The sequence below is a fragment of the Talpa occidentalis genome, unplaced genomic scaffold (genome assembly GCF_014898055.3).
Source record: "Talpa occidentalis isolate TD23 unplaced genomic scaffold, MPIMG_talOcc4v2.1 talOcc4.5, whole genome shotgun sequence".
NCBI lineage: Eukaryota > Metazoa > Chordata > Mammalia > Eulipotyphla > Talpidae > Talpa > Talpa occidentalis.
In genome coordinates, this window is record NW_023604861.1 from 49,929,431 (window position 1) to 49,957,315 (window position 27,885).

At 36.5% G+C, this 27,885-nt stretch overlaps 1 protein-coding gene across 3 annotated transcripts in view; it reads left to right on the forward strand.

Moving 5' to 3' along the window:
- Positions 1 to 27,885, forward strand: part of FRY (FRY microtubule binding protein) — a 386,045-nt gene that overhangs the window by 189,127 nt on the left and 169,033 nt on the right. For all 3 annotated transcript variants that reach the window (XM_054701594.1, XM_054701593.1, XM_037527137.2), the window contains 2 exons: positions 3,474 to 3,673; positions 23,752 to 23,805. In XM_054701594.1, the coding sequence (XP_054557569.1) occupies positions 3,554 to 3,673; positions 23,752 to 23,805 (174 nt within the window). In that variant the 5' untranslated portion in view covers positions 3,474 to 3,553. The remainder of the gene's footprint in view (positions 1 to 3,473; positions 3,674 to 23,751; positions 23,806 to 27,885) is intronic.

Below are 27,885 nucleotides of genomic sequence, written 5' to 3' on the forward strand. Positions count from 1 at the left end.
AACTGGTGATGATAAAAAGTTGTCTTCCACGTAGACTTTTTGGTTTGTATTACAGTCTCCAGTTCTGTGGCATGATGCCCGTGATACATCAGGAAGGTATCTTGTGGAGATCCTGTCTTTATGTAAGTTGAAGTTGGGAAGCTTCCTGCTTCTACTAGGTGCCAGCACTGAAAAAAATTACCTAGCAAAGCAAAGGAGTGACAGAGACTTCATCTGCATCACCTGATTTGAATATACCCCTTTAGCATAAATAGTACCTTTTAATAAGCTGTTGATGTACCATTTAATTAATGACTTCATCACAAATACTTCACCCTATTACTTTAAAGACTGACTACTGATTTTTTTCATAGAGCTCCCTCCCTGTGAATCACTTTATGATGTACAATGATTAAGTAAGGTGCTATTGTAGTTAGTTAAGTAGATTTATTGAATATTGTCCGTGTGGAGAACTCTGTGAAATCTGGGATACTTCAACCTTGTTGGGGAACTTTTAGGGGATACATTTAAAATCGATTGTTCAATTATAGGACTAACCCTAGGCAAGACCACATGACCAATTGATAATTATGTCACTTGACAATAATCTATTGAGTCTTCCTTAGATAATATAAAATGTATAAGACAAAACAAAATGCCAAACAGCATAAGTTAAATGTTTGAATTTTTTTTTTAAAGATTTATTTATTTATTTATACAAGCACTGGGTACAGTCAGAAGCACGGGAGGGTGAGAGAATTCACCAGAGCCAGAGGGGAGAGCAGAGCAGGCAGACTGACAAAGCACACTCCTGAGGGGAGCAGAGGGTGGCAGGAGAGGTCTGCGCGCCATGTGGGACCCTCACCTGGCGGCCGGGGATCGAACCGGTGGTGCAGAGGCTGCGGGCAGCTTCGCAACCTAGTGCTCAACCGCTCCACCACCGGGGAGGCCCAAATGTTTGAATCTTGTAATATAAACATATTGGTAAGGACTGGCCTCGTGGATGTGGGTTTTATGGATATGAAACTAGAAGTGGTTCTAAAAAGACAGAAGGATTAGATAAGCAAAGAAGAATAGAAAGGAGCAGTGGAAGAGAAAGAAGGAAGTGCACACAGGGAAAGGTGTGATCTGGGCCAGCCAGAGCATCAGCATGTCTTGGCCATAGAGTGGAGCAAACTACTGAAGATGGTCAAAACCAGGCCATTGTGTCTGAGGCTTGATGATGATAATTGAGAACCATTGAAGTTTTTTCATAGAAAGATCTTATGATTAGAGACATGCTAAAGAAAGATTGATCTGGTGTGCAAATTGGATGAAATAAAGAGAGCAAAGGGCTGCTATAGTATTCTAGCCATTGTTTTCCAAGGGCCTATACCAGGATGGAGCTAGTGGGAATAAAGAGGAAGTGAAATTATTATTTCACCTGTTATTTCATCTAATATTTCATCTAGTTCATCTGTTATTTCATCTATTATGACACGTTTTATTTTATATTTATAACTTGAGAAGTCGCATTCTTAAGCTTTAGTGGTAGTTGAGATGTGAGTAGACCCTCCAGATGTAAGAGATCCTTCAATTGTACGGTAGATTAAATGAATTAAAGAGAAAGGGCTATGAGGGAAGGGAGGAAAGATGAGAAGGAATCTGTAATGTAACATTGAGAATATATATGTATTCAATAATATAAATAAAATTTTGGCATGGTTCCCTCAGAATTTTCCTTAGATTAGTTAGAAGGTAAATGAAACCTTAAATGTATCTGTAGTTTGAAGAACATTTATGCCAGAAAGAAAAAGAAAAATACTGGATGGTTTCACTCATAGCAGGAATTTAGAAAACCTAAATAAGGGACCTGGAAAAAACCTAATTCTAATAAAGTAAAAATCAAAATCAACAAGCAACTATAAACCAGAGACACACTATGGGGGAGCAGAATGGGGGGGGGGCGGGAAGAGGGAGTAGGATCAAAACAAGAGTGGTGGAAATTGTATGGGTACTATAACCAAGATGAAAATGCATACATTGTGCAAAAATGAAAAATGATGTAAAAAATGTATAAAATAAAATTTAAAAATATATTTAAAAAATTTAAAAAAAAGAACATTTAGGGGCCTCCCTGGTGGCACAAGGGGTTAAGTCTCAGCACTATGAAGCTATCGGCAGCCACTGCAGCACATATTTGAGGTCGATCTCCTGCCAGGGAGCTAACCCACATGCTGCTCCCCTTAGCAATATATTTCAGTAGATCTGACTGTTCTGCTCCCCACTCTGTCTCTGGTGAATCCTCTTACACACACACACACACACACACACACACACACACACACACACACACGCACACACATCCCACCCCACACCTCTGGCCTATGTCCCAGCTCTTGTATGCATAAATAAATAAATCTTTAAAAAAAAAAGAAAGTAAAAAAAAAGAAGAACATTTAGCTTTCAAGGAGACCTTTGTGCCTCCTTTATTATTGAAGACATATCACCATACTCTTCACACCCAGTGTCCAATTGGGGAATCCCTTTTTTTCTCCTCTTCCTTGGTCCCTGTATCTGATCACCCAAAACTGTTTAAGACTGCATTTAAAAGTCTTCCATATCCTGTCCTCAGCATTCCTGATGCCTCTTTCCTTAGCCAATTTACTCTTAGATTACTTTCTTTGGATATTGATAATTGATCACCTTAAGTTCTTAGGTCGAAGGAGGTAGTACATATTAGAATTGAGTAGTCAAAGTACAGTAAAAAGTAGAGAAATGAAATTATCATTTATGAATAAATTTTTTATAACTACTTGAAATAGTCATCTGAATCTGTTGCATACAGAACATAAGCCTGATGGTTGCTTGCAAGATCTACTCTAAGTAGGGAATCAGCACATTATACATAGGAAGAGCAGGGGTATCCCGGCACCTACATAGGGCACTGCATGATTCTTTCATCTTTCAAGAAGAGCATCCTGTTCTGGAGTGAAAATAGGACTTCTGAAAAGTGGTTCCTGGAGACTTCTAGAAGGGATAACCTCAAGGTCTTGTCCATTATTATGATGAAGCACAGAAAGCAGAGAGCTCAGGGTCATTAGGAAAGCCTTGACAAGAAATCACTTTTTTTTTGTATGTACACACACACACACACACATATACATACATACACACACACACATTTATTTTCTTACTCCATTTCCCTAAAAAAAGAAACCAAAAAGATATTTAAATGTTGAGAATTTATCAGCTGTTTTATATATTTGCCACATAATTTGCCCAAAGCAATGTAGCAGTGAAAATTATTTCAGTATTATTAAATATGGCGATAACACAAATATAATGCAATCAAAATAATTAAATTCTGCTACCATTCTAAAGAGTAAGTCCAGGTTAGGATATTAATTGCAGCATTCTTGATGATTCATAAACTTATGTATGGTTTATTCCAGCAAATCTAAATATTTATAATCTTGGTTTTGGCCAGTAAGAATATCCATTCTATTTTGCAGCTTCTCCAGTGGGCAACGGTTATATCAAACCTCCAGTTCCACCTGTTTCTGGCACACAACGGGAGAAAGGGCCGCCAACCATGTTACCCATCAATGTGGACCCAGACAGCAAGCCAGGGGAATATGTCCTCAAAAGTTTATTTGTCAACTTCACCACACAGGCTGAGCGTAAGATTCGCATTATTATGGCAGAACCCCTGGTGAGTATGTGCATGAGACCTACATTCTAAATTCATCTTTAGATTGAATATTGCAGATTTCACCACTCTGTGAAAGACTGGACTGTTTTTCTCCTAACTTCTAAAGGTGCTTTTGAAACCATAGGTAATATTTAAAGGTAATAGTTAAATTTCCTAATTTAAGGGGGAAAAAATTGAGCGTTGAGGACTTCAGAATAATCCTCAACAAATCAACTCAGTAGCACTCCATGGCTGCATTTAGGACTAAGGAGTATAACTTAACAATTAGAAGAAGTAATAACAACAACAAAAAAAATGTGCTCAGAGTCTGCTTTATGTTTATATTTTAGTCAAAATCTTGTCCTTTTTTTTAAATAATGAGAAAAAACGTCATCATTATTCTTCAAGTGACTATCTGAACTTGCAGTTTGAGAGCCTAGGATCTCAGTGATGCATTGTTTGAGGAAGACTTTTTGTGAGTTGGTGAAAACATCACTTTGATTTCTGAAAATTGGAAGACAGGAAATTCTTGCCTCACTTACCTTTAGATCCCTTGTTAGGCAGATAATGCCCTGAGACGTCAGTATCTTTCTTTGTAGGTGATTCTGTGCTTCAGCCTTATGTTAATTCTCTAACAAGGGCTCTGAAGGCAGGGTGTTGAATCTCAAAAGGACAGTCAGGAAGGAAGTCCAATTGGTAGATTCATATTACTTGTTTTCTGACCTTGGCGGGGCCACACACAATAAGAGAAAGGAAAGGAATGCAGCATGACGCAGCTCTCTCTGTGAAGCAAGGCTTTGTACCTCCTGTGAGGATTCTGGGGCCCTGAGAAGACATTTTGAGGTTTGTTTTATGTCATCATAGCTTAAAATAATTAAATGTAATATTATTAAGCCCACAGCACAAATCTCTAAAAATATGTAACAGATGATGCACATCATCTGTTACAAATGACCTTTACAAGAATCTCAATTAAAGTTTTGGGAATCAGAATTCAAGATTTTTTAAATGTGTAGGTACCTGAAAATTACATACTTTGAATTAAAGTTTTTAGATCAATGGAGGTTATCTTTATGAATTATAACCTCTTATTAAAGAAAATGTCTCTTGGTTTTACAGTTTAAATCATTTAAATTAAAGTTTAGTACTGAACCTTTTTTCTATTTACTCATGTTTTAATGTTTCTTTTGCTCTTACCACTGAGAATAACTAATCTTTCTGGAGTTCTTACTCAGCACCAGGCACTGTGCTTCGCTTTTCTCCTTTGATCTTTACAATGACCTCAGGGAGGTAGTATTTTTATCGTAATTTACAGATGAGGAAAACTGGCACAAGTATGGTAAAGTAGTAGCCTGAGATCATACAGTGTTGGTGTTGATTTGATTTCAAACTGGATGACTTCAGAGCTCACCTCTCAGCCACTCTACCCTCTATTAACGGTCTTTGCCCAGCCATACTCATGTAACAACATATAGGGTAAGTAAAGTATCAGGCTTTTCTATCCTCCTGCCATTAGGATTCATGATGGAACCCTGTGGTCCTGAATGCATGCCTGATGGCGGGTACCTAGAGTAGGGTGTAGGCATGCACAGGTGAGTGCACCTGGGCTGAGAGACTGGGCTTATAAGGGCGGCATCACGGGGACACCAGAGGAACAGCAGACTAGAAGAGAGAGAAGCAGAGGACATGAGAGAATGCTTGAGAGCCCAGGAAGAGTGAAGATTCGCTGGGGGCTAGGAGGCCTACCAGCCTCCTGCCCCCCCACCCCGCACCCCTGCCTGCCATGTGCTTGATAGCCCAATAAAACCCTGAAAAGCCACTGCCGGCTCCAGGAGGACTCTTCTCCTTCACCTGTCTGCTCGGTTCACAGAGCTCCTGCTCTGTCCCCTTCTGCTGCTACACAACAGCATCTTCAGCTTTTTGAAACAAACCAATGCAGGGCTCTCCTACAACTTAAGTCAGTTAAAAATCTGGTAACTAGGCGAGGTCTGCTTCGCCATGTGGGCCTGTTCTGTTCCCCACTCTGTCTCTGGTGAATCCTCTCACCGCCCCCCACCCCCGCATCTCTGGCCTGCACCCCAGTTCTTCTATGCATAAATAAATAAATCTTAAAAAAAAAAATTCTGTAACCAAATTCCCACTGCCCACCCAAATCAGTGCTGTTCCTTGGAACTCTCTGAGTTCTTTAAGAGATGCTGAGGCAGCCCAGACTGCCTCTGGCTGGTGGAGGGTGGGAAGCTGCCTTGACTTCAGAGGGTGTGGGAGAGTTTGAGGAAAGGGTGGTAAGGCATGGTGAATGGGAAAACAAAAACAATTTGGTAATGAGCTTGATGTCCTTTATTCAAGGGAAAGCAGTCCATGGATTGGGGGAGTACAGCACTTTACAAGTAGCGCAACACTTCTCCCAAAGGATTTGGGGCAGGAGTTGGTTTTATAGGGTGTTAGAAGACACAATACAGAAACTGGGCATGATTAGCTAGGAGATTTCCGTATTAGGCTAAGAGGTCCCATTTCCTAGGGTAAATTAAACTGGCTAAAGCTGGGTTGGAGGACTGTGATTGGTGTTTGTTAGATTCCCTTGACAGATGTTTCTCATCAGAAAGGATTGAGTTGGATTGGATTTGTGATGTGGGTCAGGCCACTGGAGTAGCCTCCATTTTGTGGATCCCCAGAGACAAATTACCTTTATCAGGCACAATGGAAAGTCATTTCAGTCCTTATCAGCAGAAATGTCCAAAAATGGCAAGTCAGGGCTCTGAGGTTGTGTATCACGGTGAAGGTTTCTGAGGAACTAAAAAGTCATACAATAGTTAGGAGATGCTTAGAAGGTTAGCTCTTAACAGATTTTGAGCCATCTTGGTTTTCAAAATAATAGTTTAAAATAAATACTGTTAATTTAGAATTTATGGACTGAAATGATTTAACATTTTATCTTTTCTCAACCTGGAATTTGTTTGTGTGGCATTTTTCTTTCTAGAATAAACATTATGTCTCAAAACTAATGTTCTATTAATTAGAGGTAGGCATTTTTGTTCTTCTATGTTATAACCTAAATGTTCCCAAAAACAAAAATTGAAAAGGAAAAGTGTAAGTCCTCTTCATCAGCAGATCTTCATTGTGTGCTTAGGATGAGAGATTCTACTAGATGCTGTTCACAAAGCAGATGAACATTGGGTTTTTAGCTAAAGAAATGTATTCAATTAAATTTTAGTATTTTTATAAAAGAAGACTATTATTCCCCCCTTGTATTTTTTGGCAGATATATAAACTTCTGTAACATACGCATTTCTTGTCTGCTGAAAAATGGTTGGTAATTTTTGCCCTTGTATTTGCTTAGTTATGGGACTATAAATGTGAACAGATTCTGTGTCTTGTTACCTGATTCTACAAATGTAAATGTGGATTTGGCATTTTGTTCTGTAGCCATAGTGAGAAGTCCTTTTTGTTGTATGGATAATACATTGAAGTGAATTCCAATTTATGTCCCATCTATTTCTCTTGCTGAGTTAGCTTTATTTAGAAAGACATTGAATCCTTTAAAAGCTGAATTTTATTTATTTATTTATTTATTTATTTATTTTTTTAATTTGTTTGTTTGTTTTGTTTATACATGCACTGGGTACAGTCAGAAGCACGGGAGGGTGAGAGAATTCACCAGAGCCAGAGCGGGGAGCAGAGCAGGCAGAAGGACCGAAGCACACTGCTGAGGGGAGCAGCGGGCGGCAGGAGAGGTCTGCGCGCCATGTGGGACCCTCCTCCGGTGGCCGGGGAGCAGCCGGGGATCAAACCAGTGGCACAGAGGCCGCGGGCAGCATCGCAACCCAGCGCTCAACCGCTGCGCCACCGGGGAGGCCCTCCATTCCTCTTCATACAATTGGAGCTGCTTCTTTTGATACCCATACTGTATCTGAAGTTCCAAACCACTTCTTCTTTTGAACACTGTAGTAAATTTCCTTTTCTATTTACATCTTTTTTTTTATAATAAATTTTATTTTTATATTCCCCATACAATTGCAACCCCCCATTCTGACCCCAATCCCTCCCCTCCCGCCCCCCACCCCCCAAAAAGTGTCTCTGGTTCATAGTATTTTGTTGGTTTTGATTTTCACTTTCTTATAGTTATTCATTTTCCTGGTCCCTTATTTAAGTTTTCTAGATTCCTGCTATGAGTGAGACCATCCGGTATTTTTCTTTTTCTTTTTGGCTTATTTCACTGAGCATGATCCCTTCCAGCGCCATCCATGTTGCTGCAAATTGCATGTGTTTATCTTTTTTGAATGCTGAGTAATATTCCATGGTATATATGTACCACATCTTCTTGATCCAGTCATCTATTTTTGGGCATTTGGGCTGTTTCCAAAGCTTAGCTATTGTAAATAGTGCTGCTATAAACATAGGTGTGCAGGCGCTCTTTGGAATGGATGTTTCTGTGTCCTTTGGGTAAATACCTAGGAGTGGAATTGCTGGATCATATGGAAGCTCTATGTTTAGTAGGTCAAGAAATCTCCACACAGCTCTCCATAGTGGTTGGACCAGTTTGCACTCCCACCAACAGTGCAGGAGAGTTCCTTTTTCTCCACAACCTCGCCAACATTTGCTGTTGCTAGTTTTTTTAATATGTGCCATTCTCACCGGTGTGAGATGGTATCTCATGGTAGTTTTGATTTGCATTTCCCTGATTACAAGTGATGTTGAACATTTTTTCATATGCCTGTTGGCCATTTGCATTTCCTCTTCAGAGAAGTTTCTTTTTAGCTCTTCTGCCCATTTTTTAACTGGGTTATTTTCTTTGTTGTTGTTGAGTCTCATCAGCTCTTTGCAGATTTTTGTGATCAGTCCTTTATCATTAGTGTTGGTTGCAAAAATGTTCTCCCAGTTGGTGGGGTTTCTCTTTGTTTTTGTTATTGTCTCTTTTGCTGTGCAGAAGCTCTTTAATTTGATGTAGTCCCAGCTGTTTATCTTTGCCTTCACTATCACTGCTAAAAGCTGAATTTATATGGGTTGTATCAAATCACAAAATTGCATTCTTTTATCTGTAATATAATTATAAATTGAACAGGATTAGCAAGTGTCCTTTTTAATAATTTGGAAGTATAGATTTATTATTTATGGTGCTACTCAGGATTTGTATTTTTCAGATTTGCTTTTAAAAGACTGAATCCTTCAGAATTCCACACAAGTTAGGACAGGAAGAAAAAATAGTGTACAAAAAATGAAATTATATATATATTTTTTCTCTCTATATATCTTTCACTTATTCAGCAAAGTTTGGGTACAAAGTGTGTTCTTTATACCTAGAAGATGCTCAGGTCATATTCATTAATATTTATGGGTAAATCAATAATTTTATGTTATTTTTGGTGCTTCAAGAGGACATTTGATAGCAGTTGCTCTTTGTCAATATTAACATTTAACCTTTTCCAAGCAAAGTGTTTTAAACAAGCTAAATTGGGTCTTCCATGTTTGTATATTTTTATTTCAAAACAGAAAAAGTAATATAATGGAGGCTTTTCCTTCTTGTCTCCCATTCCTTCCCTCTGGCTTAAATTTCCTTCTTCCTAAAATATATCTTTTTGTAATTCTTTAAGTGTCCGTGATGCTAAATCACTCAGTCTTGTTTATCTAAAATGTCTTTGTTTTCCTCTCAATTTTCATTGATAGTTTAGCTGGAAATAGAATTCTAGGTCTACATTTATTCTCCCTTGAATAAAAGTCTGTGGTTGGTTTTCATTTCTTGATGGACTATTTGTTTTTCCCTGTTTGCTTTTGTGGTTTTTTTTCTCTTTGTTTTACTGTTTTGCAGTTTCACTGCATTTGCTTGTGGATTTACTTTTATTCTCCTGTTTGAGTTTCATGCTTCTTCAATTGGGGGTTTATATCTTTCATAAATTCTGGAAAATTCTTAGGGATTAATTATTTGAATATTACCAATTCTCCATTTTCACTTCATTTTTTGGCACTCTTACTAAATTTATATGGGACCTGTGCTGTAATTGCATATTGTTTTACCCTTCTTTCATTATTTCTACCTCTTTGTCTTTATTGCATCCTGGGTCATTTTCATAGATCTATCTACAATTCATTAGTTTTTTCATAGGCTATGCTAATCTTTTGCTCAAAATGCCCATTGAAAATTATGATGAACTATGTTTTTAATTTCTAGAAGTGATGTTTGGCCCCCTTTTTAAAATCTATTTAGATGGGGTTTTTAAGGTATATTTTGTGCCTTTCTTAGTATCTCATCACTTTACAATACAGCACACATACTTTTATGTCCTCTTAAGATTATTTTTCTATATTAATCTATATTTGGAGGTCTGTGCTTCTGTTTATCGTGGCTTCTTGGTGGATTATTTCCTTAAATTTTGAAATTTTTCTTTGTGAATTAATGAGCATTATTTTTCTGCTAGTCTTCCTTATAGCCCTTATGGTGGGAGTGTTCCTTCAGTGTAGTATTGCTTGTGCTCCTTTCTTTTGCCCCAGACTTGTCAATATCTGGAGCCAAATATTAGATTAATTTCTTTGCTGGGTAGTTTGTACACCTAGAAGGTGATATAAATACAAATTCCAAACTCATGTAAGACTTGAGTCTGTGATTTCAAATTCCTGAGGAGAATTTTATTGTCGTTTTAACCTAAAACCCAGTCAGGAACCACTAGAAAGTATTTTCATCTCTATCTGCCAGTACATAGATTTTTCTCTAACCCATTTATTCATTGTTCAGGATCAGAATTTATGTAGGTGTCTTTTTTCCAGTGTTCTAACTCTGAAGGCCCACAGCTTTGGTTCCTTTCTCCAGGTAGATAACAACAAAATTCCCCAAGATAATGAGACCAGTAACTTCTCCTTTTGTAACCACCACATCACAGCAAATTTCTCAGCTTTTCATTTCCTTTTACCTTTTCTGTGAATTCAATTCTATATTTAAAAAAAAAAATCTTGCATTCTGTTCAACATTCCTTAGTGTTTATGGCATGTGAGACTTTGGGTTGTCTCAGTCCAGTTCCTCTTTGGAATTCTTGGTTTGCCTAGGTCCACTATGGAATCCTTGGTTTGCTTGTCATGCAGACAAGGTCAGAGCAGGACTTTGCACCATAAGTCTCACCTGCAAGCAGACTTTCCCATGGTTAGGTGAGGTGTCCCCAAAGTAGATTAAAGGGAGAGTGAAGAGATTGTCACCAATTCTTCTTCTTTGGATCTTGTCTGATGAATCTCACCTAAATATAACCCCATTCCTACATTCCCTTGTTCAAAACCTTCATTTTCCCTCTTTGATTTGGCTAAATCCTATATTTCTTCTTTCATGTACCTTATGGAAAATAGCTATCTTCACCACTGTACCATCAACACCTTCCATGCACTTTATGATTTCATGTTTCAGTTCTGTGCTTCTCTGCCACCATGCATTTATGCATACTGCCCACTTTCCCTAGAATGCCACTGCTCTTCTCATCCTGTCTTTCAAGGACCAAGTCAAATACTGCATTATCTGAAAAGGCTCACTAGATTACTTCACTGACTTCATTACACTCAACAGATGTGGACATAAACATCTATAAATCATTCTCTCAAGCAAACTATACTTTTTTTATAAAGTATTTTAGTAGGTTATGGGCCTCCCCAGTGGCGCAGCAGTTGAGCGCTGGGTTGCGAAGCTGCCTGCAGCCTCTGCAGCACCAGTTCGATCCACAGCCACTAGCGAGGGTCCCACATGGCGCGCAGACCTCTCCTGCCGCCCGCTGCTCCCCTCAGCAGTGTATTTCGTCAGTCTGCCTGTTCTGCTCTCCCCTCTGGCTCTGGTGAATTCTCTCACCCTCCCGCACTTCTGACTGTACCCAGTGCTTGTATAAATGAATGAATGAATGAATGAATGAATGAATGAATGAAAATAAATAAATCTTTTTAAAAAAAGTATTTTAGTAGGTTAGAATAGGAAATACCAGAGTATATTACAAATTTAAAGGGCAAATTTTATGAAAATTTCAGTTGTGTGTGTACTTGCCAGACCATGGTCTCAAAATGTATACTTATATGGTGGGTTGGGATCTGGGCCACAGTTTTTTTTTAATTGAGGAAATCCCATATCAGTCTATGTTCTTTACATGCAGTATCTGTGTCTGAGTCATCTTTACAAACACGTGCGTGTGCACATGCACACATATACACACACACACACACACCATGTCCCCACATCTACTGTTTTCTTGTTGCTCTGTCCTATTACTATTTTATATGCAGTAAATGTTTTTGAATGAATGAATGAATGAATGAATGAATGAATAGATGGATGAATAGATGAAAAAACATTAATGTAGTTTAACAGGAACCTGTGTGTTTCTGAGGATTATCTTGTCAACCTCTAAACTGATAATAATAGATCTTGCTTTGTCCTTTGTATTCCTTAGCAGATTAATAGCCAACAGTCTGCTGAATATAAAAGACACTGATTCTCAAACTTCTGCCTTGGGGTATCTAAGGATACCTTATTATTCATTGATATGGTCACATGCTCCAGCTTTACCCTGACATTATTTGAAAAAGAGAGTCAGGTTGACTCTTAGCAGTTGGACACAGTCTCAGAATATATGCTTTTATTATCTATGAGTCTATTATATAGCACCTCTATATTATATTATGTTATATTATATTATATTATATTAATTATATTATATTATATTATATTATATTATATTATATTATATTATATTATATTATATTATATTATATTATATTATAGCACACCTCTATATTATATTATATAGCACCTGTCACTGTAGTCACAGGCAATTACCTTCTCAATAAACTCTCCCAAAAATTCAAGAACTCCCATAATCTTGACTTTTTAGCTTTAATGAACTAAAAGAGATAAAGCTAAAGACAAAACAGTTTTCCATTCAGCTTGGTCTGGATTTGAATTCTGATTCTACATTTTTAGTGTCATGTGGCATTAAGCCAGCCAGTCAATCTCTCTCTATTTTTATTTGTAAAATTGGGGTAATAGTACCCAGCTCAGGTAGTGGTCAGGAGGGTTAGAGGCAAAGTGTATAACATTTGGTATAATCCTTAGCACCTACTGGGTGTTTAACCATTACTGCATCATCATCATCATCGTCATCATCATCCTCATTGGCACAGAGAAACTGGCATCAACTACCCAGAGGTCAGGTATATTTCTTTGGAAATCAGCCTCATGCTTCCTCTTTTGTGTTTATTCAAAAGTGATGGAGATTTGAGCAGGGTGGTTATATGCTTATCATTGCTGTTTACTGTTATGGCCAGATGGTTGTTCTAAACTTTATCCTGGTGATGAAAAAGCCACAGACAAAATTGATTTCAAGCATTTCCAGTCTGGATGCTTAAGGGATGTGCTTTGGGAAGTAACAGAGGCAAACAAATAAAAGTATACAAAAGGGAACAGTATCCTCACTGTCTCACTGTATCTCTAGCAAAATATGTGAGGCTTACCTTGGTATAAATTGTGAGAACCTAGGAAATGGAATCAGAGATTTATATGATGAGCCCATATAAATAAGCAGTCAAATAAAGCATACTGGCAAAGCCTGGCAATAATAATTCTTAGACTTTGTGAAGAAATATACTGGTTACCAGCGGGGATTGGAGGATAAAGAGAAGGGCATAGAGTGTGGAAGGTTTTATTATTGAGACTGCTTGAGTTTTAATAGTCCTTATTCACAAAGTCGTTAATGAAAAGGAAATATTCATGATCTTTTAAATATTACCCCAGCATTGAAATTGAGTACAGGTGTGAAGTGACAGATGTGTATTCATAAAAATGCTGACTCTGTCATGTTGGAATGGAGACTTAACACTAATATAACATGTTTTAGCCAACTGGATAACACAGAAGGAAACAAAAGATTTTCTTTTTTACTATTAAGACTGAAAGCAAACTAGAAGTAACACAAAATATTTTCTTCATGTACAATACCTTTGAAGAATCCAGGAAACCAATCTCTTACACCACACATCATTAATCTGTAATGAAATATGTCATGCTTTAAGACCAAGCCTATGTGAGTATCAGTCATGGCCAGTTGGCACAAACATAGAAAGGCTAAGCAATTAGCTAATGACAGCATTACTGTTCACTAACGCTGTTCTAGGTTCAGGCAGTAATGCTGTTGACAATCCTTTGTTCCTTGGCCCTGTGTCTCAGGCTTCCTGCTCTTCCTGGATGTTGATGTCACAGGGCTGACATCAAATAACGCTGTAGTTAACCCTGAAGTTGAGCTGTGCTTCAGTAATCACCTTTGTGGTCCTCCACCAACAAACTATGATGATGAGTTGTTCTAACTATTTTACTGAATTTACTTATTTTTCTGCTCTTTACTCCTTGGGAGTTTACTCTTGCCAAAAAGCCAAACTTTTTTCCCCCTAAGTTAAGATAATTGAGTTATTTAAGTTTTAACTGAATTTTGTTTGTCTACATAGATGAGTATATAATAAATAATAAATGATGATCATGAAAAAAGATGCCGACTGAAATTGCCATTTTCATTTTATCAAGGAAATAAAAATTCAAGATACTTAATCGACTAGAACTTTAACAAAAGTGAAAATGCTTACCCACGTGTGCTTGCCAAATTTCTGTTCAGGCATGACAGCATCCCCTTTACTCGGGATTCTAGTTGCTGGTTCGGATGACAGCACTGTGTGACCAAATTCCATTATAGCAGATACTTCCTCAGCTCAGTAAAGTCTTTGCTCTCCAGTGTCAGCTTCCTACCTGTCAGTGATACCCTAACAGGCACTTGACTGGAAAGCCTTGCATAAAGGATGAATTACTCATTCCTTACCTCTAAATAATATTCCATATATACCAAATTGGCCAGTCAAGTGTACTAATTCTAGAGATTCCCAGCCAATACATTGGGATCAATGTCTTATCTCATAAATATCAACTCAGTGGCTTCATCCATACCCACTTACCCAAGGTTTTCTTGGATTTCCAGTGGATTATCATAACTTATTATGAGCTTCTCAAAGGCAGTATAAACTGACAGGTTTATACCAAGATGGCCTAGCTTTGTCAGTAGAGAGCGGGGAACTTCACAGTGTTTCCCCAAAGCTATGCCGTTACTGTCAGAATTTTCTCTTGTCCTCCCTTATGGTCTCCAGGAAAGTAATAATCTTTCACATAGAATAGATATTTTGTTCTCATTCATTCAGTGAACAGTTTGATTTTAAAATTGATGTTATTAGAGTATAATTTACATTCAACAAACTGCATGGATTTTAAATCTATAGCCTGCTGAATTTTGACAAATTTATGAACCTATGTCATTATCACCATGATTGACATAGAGAACATTTCCATCATCCCCAAGTTCCCTTGTGCCCCTGTGCAGATAGCCACACTGCCACCCTTGGCCTCAGCAACAGCTGATCTATGTAGAGATTAGTTTCCATTTGCTAGCATTTCATATAAATGGAAGTCATTTATTCTTTTGTGTTAAGTTTCTTTCATTCAAAATAATATATTTGAAGTGCATTCTTTTTTATTGTTTATCAGTAGTCCATTTAACTTTATTGATGAGTACAATTGCACTTAATGTATATAACACCACCGTGTGTTTATTTAGTTGCCTTTTGATGGACATTTGGAGCAACAAATAGTTTCTGAGTACAGTTTTAACCAGCATACAAACCTAATTTCCACAGTTATAACAGTGTGTTTATAAGATATTTTTTACAATATGATGGATGCATAGATAGACAGGCAGGCAGACCAACCAGCAGACTGACCAACCAACAGACAGACGGATAGAGGGTACTTTCCTACTTCTAAGTATAAGCAAGCTTATTTGGACCTTAAATATTACACTTAAAGGGAGAAACAGTCTTTTTTAAGAATAACTGCCATTTTTTGTTTATCTATCAAGGTTCAGGCACACTAATCTTCACATTATCCCTAGCAGGTAGGTAATAATAATAACGGTCCATGTTTATACAGTTCCAGGCATTACTCTTAAAACTGGAATAATATTAACTCACCTTATCGTCACTTCAACATCATAAGTGCCGTTACTGGACTCCACCTCACTACAAGAAAACTGAGATATACAGAGGTTAAACGACTTGTCAAAAATCACATAGTAAGTGGTAGATCTGGCATTTAACACAGACCATGCATTTTGGGAATGTGTTCTCAACCACAATACTCATGGCCTCCTTAATTTTAGTCAAAGAACTTGAGCCTGAGATACTTAATAAAATTTGCCAAATGTGGCATAGCTAGGGTTAATGCCTCAGTTCAAATCCTGGTCTGATTGTCTCCAAAATCCACTCTTTAATCTACTTGGGAAATGATGTGTACTTGAAAAAGTAGGATGATGTTGGGTAGGCACACAAGGACTAGAGATGCCAAAAGAACTTTGGAAGAGAGAAACTGATCTTCAATTCTTAAGGAATCATCTGGGTAAGTGTGATAGAAGAAATGAACATTGAAGTGCAAGTGGGATTTTTAATGAGAGGTGGTTTGGTTGGGTCTGAGAAGGCTAAGTATCTGTGTAGGTTGTGTGTTAGTTGTGCTAGAAGATAAATCCGAACATGATTGACTTCAAGTCCCCAAGGACAGCCCTGGGCAATATAAACATTTAAGGTGAAAGACTAACTTAGAAGGACACAGAAGAGATATCGAAAGAAGCAGAATGATAAAGGCTGGGATTAAAATAATTCAAGTAGAAAGAAGGGAGGAAATCATAGAGTCACGATATAATTGAAATATGGAAGAAGAAGAAAAGCACTGAAAAATGGCCACAAGATTTATCATTTGAAAAGTCACAAGGGCTTTCTGGGGGACTTTTTGTAGTAATAGAAAAGTCAGCTTGTGAGTAGTTTAAAGAAATCTGAAAATACAGACTACTCATTGGAGAACTAAATGAGTTGGAGGGTAAGATGAATACAGTAGCCAGAGGTGTATATGTCATCCAGGAGGGTATGTCATCAAGGCAGGCAGTAAGATGAAAGGCATGTTTATAGCTGAGAAAAAGCCATGAGAGAGGCAAATATTAGCATTGTGGGGAGGGAGGAATTGACTGATGGAGCAAGGTAGGTTCTGGATGGGGTAGGAAAAGATCCATTCATATGTGCTCAATGTCAAGTTAATGGACATAGCATGCCAAGTTAGTGAAGTATAATGGAACAAAAAAGTTGAAAATACCAACAGAATAGAGTGTACTCCAGAGCAGATGAGTGAAGGTGATACCTTACATTTATTGATGGCAACTGTAGTTTTTGGTTTGTTTGTTTTTGGAGAAAGAAAAGAATACCTGTGGAAGTTAATCTTTTGTTCAATTAAAATGAAGAATAACTTTGTAGATGAATTATTTATTTATTTATTTATTGAAGTAACATTGGTTTACAACACTATATTTCAGGAGTACAGTTTCACACCTCTTCAAATGTATGTTACCACACCAAACCCACCCTCAAAGTACCAGTAACCCTCCACCATGGTCCACGGGCCTCCTCCACCCTTTGCTCATACCATGTCTCCCCCTTTGGCAATTCCTATTTCATAGTCAGATTCCAAGGGTTTGTTTTCCTTTGGGTTGGTCTATTTCATTGTTTTGATTCTTTACATCCCACCTGAGTGAATTCATTCAGTATTTGTCTTTTTCTTGCCTTATTTTACTTAGCACTGTTCCCTCCAGTCTTATCTCTGTTGTTGAAAATGACAAGATTCCATCTTTTTTAATAGCTGCATAGTATTGCATTGTGTATATATATCACACCTTCTTTATTTAGTCATCTGTCATTGGGCACATACATAGGAGTGCATATATCTTTTTGAATTAGTGCTTTTATGTTCTTTGAATAGATAACTAGGAGTAGAATTGCTTGATCAAATAGATCTATTTTTTAATATTTAGCATTTTTAATATTTTGATATATTTTTAATATTTCAATCATTTTTAATATTTGACCTCCATACTGTTTTCCATAGAGGCTGGATCAGTTTGCATTTCCACCAATTGTGTATTTTGTGTCTATACCTTTGCCAACACTTGTTGTCTGTACTCTTTTTGATACAAGTCATTCTCACCAGTGTAAGGTGGTATCTCATTGTAGTTTGATTTGTATTTTCCTGACAATAAGTGTTGATGAGCATTTTTTCTTGTGCCTGTTGGCTATCCACACATTTTATTTGGAAAAGTGTCTATATAGATCTTCTGCCCATTTTTTGATTGGGCTATTTATTTTTTTTGTTAAATTGAGTTCTTGATAAATCTTAGATATTAGTCAGATGTTCAAATGTTTTCTCCCATTCAGTAGGATGTCTTTTCGATGGCTTCTTTCACTACACAGAAACATTTTTAATTTGGTCTCATTTATCTTTGCTTTCATTTCTCTTGGTATTGTAGTTGAGTCCCCAAAGGTATCACTGAAGCCAATATCCTTGAGTTTGCCTATGTTTTCTTCCATGTATTTTATAATTTCAGATCTTACATGCAAGTGTTCAATCCATTTTGAATTAATTTTTGTCTGTGGTGTTAGAATGTGGTCTAGTTTCATTTTTCTACATGTGACTGTCCAGTTTTCCTAGTACCATTTGTTGATGAGACTTTCCTTTCTCCATTGTATACTCTGCTCTTTTACCATAAATTTGCTGTCCATCTAGGTGGGGTTTTTGTGGGTTCTCAATTCTATTCCATTGATCTATGTTTCTATTTTTATTCCAATACCATAATTTTTGGTTACTGTATGATTTGCTCTTGTGTTATACTTTGAAGTTGAGGTATATACTTTGAAGTTTTTTTACCCTCATACTTGCTTTGGCTCTCAGTATCTTATGTGGTTCCATATAAATTTCAGTAATATTTGTTGTTTCCTTGAAAGATGCCTTAGGAATTTTGATAGGAATTGCATTAAATCTTCATATTGTATAACCACATTTAATTGAAGTTTCCCTTCCACTGTTCAAATAATGGATTTGTACTCTGTTAGATTTGACAAAGAAATAGACTTCCCTCAAGTGTGCAAAGCCAGTTTCAAATATGATATTCTCTCAAGTTTAGTTTTGAAAAAGGCCCAATAAATCTTCCAGATTTAAATCTACCTTCACATTTCATATAATATTGTACTGTGTGGCTCCTTACTTGCCAGTATCCTTCACTGGTTTGACTTACTCTATTCTACTAATCTTTTTTTCCTAATGTTTTGAATGAAAATCAATGTATATTGTATCAGTATTTTTGCTTAAGGAATTGTATCAATGTATTTTGCTTAAGGAAACTAACTTTAGTAGCTGTGAATGAACTCAAAGGGAAACACAGTTTTATCAGTTTCCATAATTGCTCTTCTTTCATGGATCTCCAAGAATTTTAATTAATGTTCATTAGTTCTTGTTAGAAATCTAACTAGGATGTCATAGATGATGTTCATTTTTACCTGTGGACAAGCTAAGGCAGGCATCAAGGGGGGTTAGTCTTCTGCCGGAAGTTTAATGATCCCTGCAAGCTATCAGAATAACTGGAGCATATCTCCAAGGCAACTCAAACTCCTGGGTCCTTGGTTGCCCCTTATGTCTGGTGATTCAATGCAGGAGAAAAGGTCACTATTTGAAGCTGAGTCCTCAGACTCTCTTAGATCTCTTTAGACCTTTCCAAATTTAAGTCAAGCTGCTCCTTTTTCTAAAGAGAAAACTGTGTATCACAGATGAAGATATTATGAACCCAAATTTTCTTTGGTTCAGACTAAGTAGGGTGCCTGTCACTGTGTGCTGATAGTTTTGGATGAAATGATTTAATGGTATTTCAACAGTAAGGCTACTGCTCTGTGCTCTGAAGAATGCTGTGGCCACGGGGATAGGGCAATAAACTACTCATCTTCATTATACTCTGGTGAAGAGAGATCCAAAATGCAGTAGTTCAATTCTGAAAAATTTTTGTTAACTACTCAAGCCAGACATATGTATTATAAAATTTCACTGCTGATAGTAACAAAATTCTGAATCCATTTTGCATAAATATGTTTTTATATTCAAAAATGCCAGTTTCAAAGCATGAGAAGTTTGGTAGTTGTTTTTATAACTTAGATGTTTTCATAGCACCCTACCATTAAATTAAAAGGTTTCCTCTAAATTACATATTTAGAATTAAAGTCATTGTAATAATGTTAGACTTTTTTTAAGAGAGAAAGGCAATTACTTTTTATAATGTTTTTATCCTACTTTCTGTAATAGAGCTTTCTAGTTAAACTTAGAAGCTTCCGGGAAGCTAAAATTAAAGCTTTAATTAATGTTAGGGGGAGTGTGGAACTTAGCTTCAACTCCTGAATATTATGAAAGAGGTTATACATTTTAATCTTGTCAAATTCCAATAAGAATGTTGTTAAAAGGAATTTTAGTAATATAACGACTATCAATTATTAAGTATCCTATGCCATTCATCTTTTAGTTCTATGAGATAGTTTGGTACTATTTTTCCTTATTTTAACTAAAAGATGACTGAAGCTTGGAAAGGTTAAGTAAAGCCCATATATTATAATTAGAATTCAAATTCAATCTCTCAGTTTCCAAAGTCTAATGCACGGAACAACTACATCTATTATAACAATTAAAATATCATCTTTAGTAGGATCATTGATCTATTTAACAGACTGAGTAATCTCATATTCTAGTAGCTTTGTTGGGGTACATGTTTATTGAACTATCCCTGACTCAGTAATATTCAATACTTTGGATCTTTTTAGGTTAGTGAAGTCTACCTATATGGGCCCCACTCGAGATTTTTTGGCCACTAAAAAGACAGAAATAGAAAGTGATTTATTGAATAAATCCCTGTATCCCACAAATGAGACACCTTTTGATACGTGAGACTTTCTCTAGACTTGTGCAACTGCCTGTGTCCTGTAGGAGGGTGGCCATATTTGCTTTTACAGATTTTAGGGGGGACTAGTGTGAAAAAACTCTAAAGTGAAAATGCAGCTAGTGTACATTGAAATTGTTTGAAAATTGAGGTGGAAGTCAGTGCCTTTCCTCTGCACTTCTTAGGTAAGTGCCGACACAAAGAGCTTTTAGATTTTTTGTTTTCTTAAGAGAGGGTGGAGAACTTTGGAACTTCCCAAGGTGTGAGAAGCACAAACAGGGACTTTGCTTTTTTCCTATGGAAATACTTGAAATCCCTACAGGAGTCTTAGTGACAGGAGGAATTCCCTCTCACACTGGTCTGGACAGCAGTGCCCTTTGATTCAGCAAAGGAAACCTCCAAGAAAAGCAGGCAGTGCAGACTAGGAGCTGCATCTTGCTTCTCATAAGGCAGGTGAGATTGATCTTTTCTGTAAATGGAAAGAAACAGAGAGAGGGTCCCACTTGTATTCCCATTAAGAAAAGAGAAAAAGCTGTATGAATGCTATTGAAAAAAGCTTTAAGAAATGGCTCATACACTTTCTCGAAAAGTGAGACATTGTAAGACTTTCTAAGAAAAAAATGACAGAAGTGATGTGTCATACTCTCTTGTGTTTAAATTTTTGGATTTTTTTTGTTTTTTTGTTTGTTAGTGGAGAATTTCAAAAATATACTAAAGAAAAAAGACAGCATAATAGACCCTATCATCATCTCAACAATGGCTAATTTGTTACATACTCCCTGCACCACCCTCCAATATTATTCGAAGCAAACAATAAAAACCATATCATTTCATCTTTTCTCTAAGTATTTCATCATATATCTCTAAGATACAAATTTTATAAGGAAAACTATAATTCCATTGCCATCCCTTCAAATTTAATGATAATCCCTTAACAGCATCAAATATCCAATAAGTGTTGAAATCCCAATGGTCTTGTGAATGTCATCCTTTCTCATAATACATTACTTGAGTCAGGATGCAGATAATATACATAATGCAATAGCCTTAAAAAAAATCAGTAGGATCTCCCTCCATTTTTCTTTTTCCATCTTGCAACTTCTTTATTGAAGAAATATCTTTCTTTCCTTCAGAGTTTCCTTCAATCTGGCTCTTGCTGATTGCAATCCGTCATATAATGTAGCATATTCCTCTGACTGCCCCTAACTCCCATATATCCTGAAAACTGGAAATTACATCTAAAGGCTTGTTTAGATTCAGGCTTGTATTTTTTTTCAAGGTAGTGTTTGCTTCCAACAAAAGGAACTTAATATCTAATTTCCTCTTTTTGTGTGTGCTCTTAGCAGTTACTGATGTTTGCTAAGTCTCCCAATGTTTTTGATTTCCCATTGATTTTATTCACTGTCACCCCATGATTTGGAGCTCCTGGAAAAGGCTGAGCCAAAGACTAAGGTCTCTCCACTTTGAGGTGCTAAGAATTTCAGGAATTGATTTTAAAAAAACAAAAACACTTCCAACTGTAGTTTGGTCCTTTATTTCTAGAATGTGGAGTCTAAAGGGGGGCTCTTAGCTTCTCACTCATAAGTGTGTAAGTCTACAACATCATTCTACACTGTGATTTGATTTTACAGTATGTCAAGTGCAGTGAAAGGAAAAAGTATACCAAACTTTGTGCAGACATGTAACAGGACAGCCAAACCTGATGTTGGGAGAAGACACAGAAAGGTACTCTGACAAAGTGACAGTTTGACTGAGATAGATAGACTGAGATAGACAACATTCATAGTGGTCACTGGCTACTTTCACCATCTCAGGCTCTTCTCTCCAAGGGCATATGTGTTCTTCAGCATTCTACCTATATGTAGCATTTGGCGCCTCGTGGGCCCTCAGATACTGTTGAGTAATGAATAAAGAAAATATTTAGTAGAAATGATTATTCTGGGTGTTTGTGGGACCTGGCATTCCCCCATTTTCATTTTTTAATTTTCATAATAAAAAGATTAGACTCAGATTGGTTTCATAAAAAAATTTAGATGGCATTATAACCCTCACATACATAGGAAATGCTTTGCAATTTAATTGATGAACACATCTTCTGTACAATCAACTAAATATGTTGCTTCTTAAATTGTTCTTCCTACATTTCTTCATTCCTACCTGTATTTTTGTATCCATTCTCCCACCAGTATGTTCTAAATAGTATACTTTGAAGAAAAAAATTTATTAGCCTTTAAGAATGCAGTAGTTTCTTTACTTTTGATGGACATGCATTTTGAAGCTGTATATTTTGCAAATGATAAAGACTTGGTTCATATGGTTTTTGGTAAAACATCAGCTATCCAGACTGAGTCTGTCACATGCATAGCAACAAAGATTCTAGGAGTAGAGCTGGGTTTCAGACTTTGTATCACCTTTGGTGTATACTGCCTTTGCTGGTGAAGGAGAAGTTTAGAGATGTGAAGTAAGGAGAAGGTCTGTGTGATATGCAAAATGTAAATGGAGTCCTTCCACAACTAAGCTAAAATTTTTTGATATCTAAGTTTTACATGGTTTCTAATCCTAAACCAAAGTTAGACTCAGTATTAACGTCCATATCCCCTCCAAAAAAAAAGTACAGATAAGAATAAATAATTATAAAATGCCCTGCTACATTGTCAGCTAGGGCTTCCTAAAGTACAATAAGATGTAACTATTAGAGAAATTTTGTCTGTAGACCTTTGTCATTACCCAGATTGTTCTTACAGAGTTTTAGATGTAGTGCCAGTCAAATCACTTACCCCATATTCACAAATTACACATAGTAAATGTATGATTTGTAGGATGTTCCTTAACCAGCCTAACAGTTAGGCAGTTGTTTTGGTTCTAAATCTAAGAACTTGAAATAGTATGTTATTTTAAAATTTTATAATCTGTCAAGTCCAGAGATAGGTACTAACATTTTTCAAATGAATTACATAGTTTTTATTGTGTGGTTTACATTGAAAACACAGGACCACCTGTAGCATCAGATTTTTAATATTTTTGTCAAAGGTATATACATTTAAATTAATAGCAAAAATCATGATAATGATCAAATATTATTTGATTGTTAAGATTAGATTATTGTTAAGATTAGAATAGCTAAAGGAGAGTTTCTCACACATTTAGAAATGGACACCTGTTTATTCCATAAGGGGAGAAATAAATGAGAAAAATTGGAATGGTAGTACCCTTTCTTTTATAAGAGATTCTAATAATTACTCTTGTATATCTTCTTTTTCTTTCCAGGAAAAGCCATTGACAAAATCTCTACAACGTGGAGAAGACCCTCAATTTGATCAAGTATGTTGTGTGTTATATACTGGTTTTTATTTATTGCAAATGCACAGAAAGCAAGGGTTGGTATTAGTGTGTTAATGAATTTCCTTAAAGGGGATGCAGGGTTGTGATCTTAGGAAGTGTCCACAGTTTTTACAGTTATAGTTTATAGTAGACATTCAGTAAATATCTATTGGTTTGAAGAGGAAAGAATTAGAATGAGTACATCTTCAATTCCTAAATCTTTGTTTACCCAAATAAAAAGAAACTAAGAAAAAAATAAGCAAACTTTCATTCAAAAATGTATTGAGATTCTTCTGAATAACAGATACAGAGTTCTGCACTAGAGATTATTCTTGTTTTCATCTAACATATTTTTGTGGTGTTGTTTTATTTTTTCATCCAGCATATTTTTGAATGCCTGCTATTACTTGATAGAAATTGATGATACAAAATCTAGAAGTTTTAGCCCTTTAAGAAATCACAATTCTGTGAGAGACCATCTAAATATTATTATAAGAGACTATAGTAACGGGTTCTAATGGAAAAAGTGATACATGAATGAAACAACTGAAGACAGAATAAATACAAAGACAGTCCTTTGAAAATAGATCAGGACTAGAGCGTTCAGTTCTAAACAGCAGCTAATATACATAGGAAATCAGGATAGGATAGATCTTGGTTCAGTCACTTCAGTAAGTCTTTGGGTGTTTCAAAATGATAGATATTAAACCAGTGTTACCGTAATAAAAACAATTTTTAATTAAATTTTATTTTTATATTCCCCATACAATTACAACCCTCTTATTTTGACCCCAATCCCTCCTTGCCCCACCCCCCATCTCCCATAGAGTGTCTCTGGTTCATAGTTGTTTGTTGATTTTGATATTTTCTTTCTTATAGTTATTCTTTTTCCTGGTCCCTTATTTAAGTTTTCTAGATTCCTGCTATGAGTGAGACCATCCGATATTGTTCTTTTTCTGGCTTATTTTGTTGAGAATGATCCCTTCAACCTCCATCCATGTTGCTGCAAATTGCATGTGTTTATTTTTTTGAATGCTGAGTAATATTTCATGGTGTATATGTACCACATCTTCTTGATCCAGCCATCTGTTTTTGGGCATTTGGGTTATTTCCAAAGCTTAGCTATTGTAAATAGTGCTGCTATAAACATAGGGGTGAGGTGCTCTTTGGAATTGATGTTTCTGTGTCCTTTGGGTAAATACCTAGGAGTGGAATTGCTGGATCATATGGTAGCTCTATGTTTAGTAGGTCCAGAAATCTCCACACAGCTCTCCATAGTGGTTGGACCAGTTTGCACTCCCACCAACAGTGCAGGAGAGTTCCTTTTTCTCCACTATCTCGCCAACATTTGTTGTTGCTAGTTTTTTTAATATGTGCCATTCTCACTGGTGTAAGATGGTATCTCATTGTAGTTTGATTTGCATTTCCCTGATTACAAGTGATGTTGAACATTTTTTCATATGCCTGTTGGCCATTTGCATTTCCTCTTCAGAGAAGTTTCTTTTTAGCTCTTCTGCCCATTTTTTGACTGGATTATTTTCTTTGTTTTTGCTGAGTCTCATCAGCTCTTTGTAGATTTTTGTGATCAGTCCTTTATCATTAGTGTTGTGTGCAAAAATGTTCTCCCAGTCGGTGGGGTTTCTCTTTGTTTTGGTTATTGTCTCTTTTGCTGTGCAGAACTCTTTAATTTGATGTAGTCCCAGCTGTTTATCTTTGCCTTCACTATCACTGCTTTGGGTGATGTGTCTATAAAGATGTCTTTGATGTGCATACCATGTAGTGTTTAGCCTATATTTCCTTCTATGTATTTTATGATTTCAGGTCTTATGTCTAGTTCTTTAATCCATTTTGAGTTGGTTTTTGTGCATAGTGTGTGGTAGTAGTCAGGCTTCATTCTTTTGCATGTAGCCACCCAGTTTTCCCAGCACCATTTATTGAACAAACTTTCTTTGCTCCAATGCATATTCTTTGCTCCTTTGTCAAAGATTAGTTGACCATAAATCTGTGGATTTCTGGATTTTCTATTCGATTCCATTGGTCTGTGTGTCTGTTCTTGTTCCAATACCATGCAGTTTTGATGATTATGGCTTTGTATTAAATTTGAAGTCTGGGAGTATGATACCTCCATTCCCTTCTTTTTTTTTTTCAGGAGAGCTTTGGCTATTCAGGGTTTTTGGTGATTCCATATGAATTTCATCAATAATTGTTCTATTTCTTTGAAAAATGACATTGAAATTTTTATTGGGATAGCATTGAATCTGTATATTGCTTTTGGTAGGATGGCCATTTTAATAATGTTTATTTTTCCAATCCATGAGCAGGGGATGTCTTTCCATTTCTTTATGTCTCTTCTTCTATTTCTTTTAACAGTGTTTTATAGTTTTCTTTGTATAGGTCCTTTACCTCATTTGTTAGATTTATTCCCAAGTATTTGACTTTTTTTATTTCAATAATAAAAGGGATGGGTTTTTTTATTTCTTCTTCTTCAGATTTATTATTTGTGTATAGGAAGGCTACTGACTTTTGCGTGTTGATTTTGTACCCTGCCACTTTACTGAAACGATTGATTAGTTGAATTAGTTTTTCTGTGGAGTTTTTGGGGTTCTCTATGTATATTATCATATCATCTGCAAATTGTGATAGTTTGACTTCTTCTTTTCCTATTTGGATTCCTTGTATGTCTTTCTCTTGTCTTATTGCTCTGGCTAGGACTTCCAGTATTATATTGAAAAGCAGTGGTGAGAGTGGACATCCTTGTCTTGTTCCAGATCTTAATGGAATTGCTTTCAGCTTTTCACCATTGAGAATGATACTGGCTGTTGGCTTGTCATAGATGGCCTTTATGATGTTGAGGTATGTTCCTTGTATCCCAAGAATTTCAAGGGCTTAATAAAAACAATTTTTTAAACAATAAAGGATAACAGGAAATCTGAGGAAACTGGAGATGTATTTGTGGTGTTTCCTAAACTTCTACAGTTACTATCAATGAAGACAGTGTTCTTTAAAAACCTCATTTAGAGCTAGTGGCAGAGACAAAATACTGTTGATGCACCATAACTGATCTAATGGTGCGGTTTTTGATCATCTCCTGGACAACACACAGAGAACACACTTTCTGTAGGGCTTTGAAATTGCCTTTAATGTGGATTCAAGAGGAAAATTTTCTGTCTGTCAAAGTCCAGACTTGTTGAATCCAAATATATAAAGAGACGATAGAGACACAATTCTATTTTCTATTTTTTGAGGTCTTTGTTCTGTGAGACCTCACAAGTTGGTGCTCACTGCCAGTCTTGCAAGGCTGGTGTGGCTCTGGGTTTGCCCTCTGTTACTGGAGCCGCTGCTTTTTGGAACACTGGTGAATGAAATGTCTCATCTCTGTCAGGGAGATGTCTTCTCTGGTCATCCCTTATTTTTGCCACCTGGTAGGTGCCACCTGGTCAGTGACCCTGTATGTTTCAATGAATGTTTGGGATCATTATTTTGGAAATGTAGGAGGTTGTGTCTCTGTCTGTTCTTTTTAATAATGTATCTGTCTTTTCCTCAAAAAGAATTATGTTATTTTTCTCTATGCCTTTTTCTTTATTCTCTAAAAAAAATGGTGCTTCTAAGTGTTAGTATTACAGATAACAATTATTCTAAATAATTTGGCTTAAACACAGTTTCTTATTCACTAGTTACTACTGTTTTTGCATTTCAGCATTGGGAAAGAGATAGCCTTTGGAATTAGACCTGACTTTAAATCCCAGCTTTGCCACTTAGCTATAATACTTAAAACCCTGTTGCCTCACATTTTGAAAGGCAATATTTCTGGCCTGCCCCAGATCTACTAAATCAGAATCTACAGCTTAACGAGATCCCTGGTGACCCATATGCACACTAATGCTTGAGAAGTGTGTTAAAGACATTTTAGGTGTAAACCTATTGTGAGACAGTCACTGAGAACATTGAAATAAGACATATAAGATTAGACTTTGATCATTAAATCATGAATTTACGTATGAACTATGGGAGACTGCAAGCTACAAAATCTCATTTTAAAGAGATAGCAGGACTCCCATGCCATAGGAAACCAACTAGTCT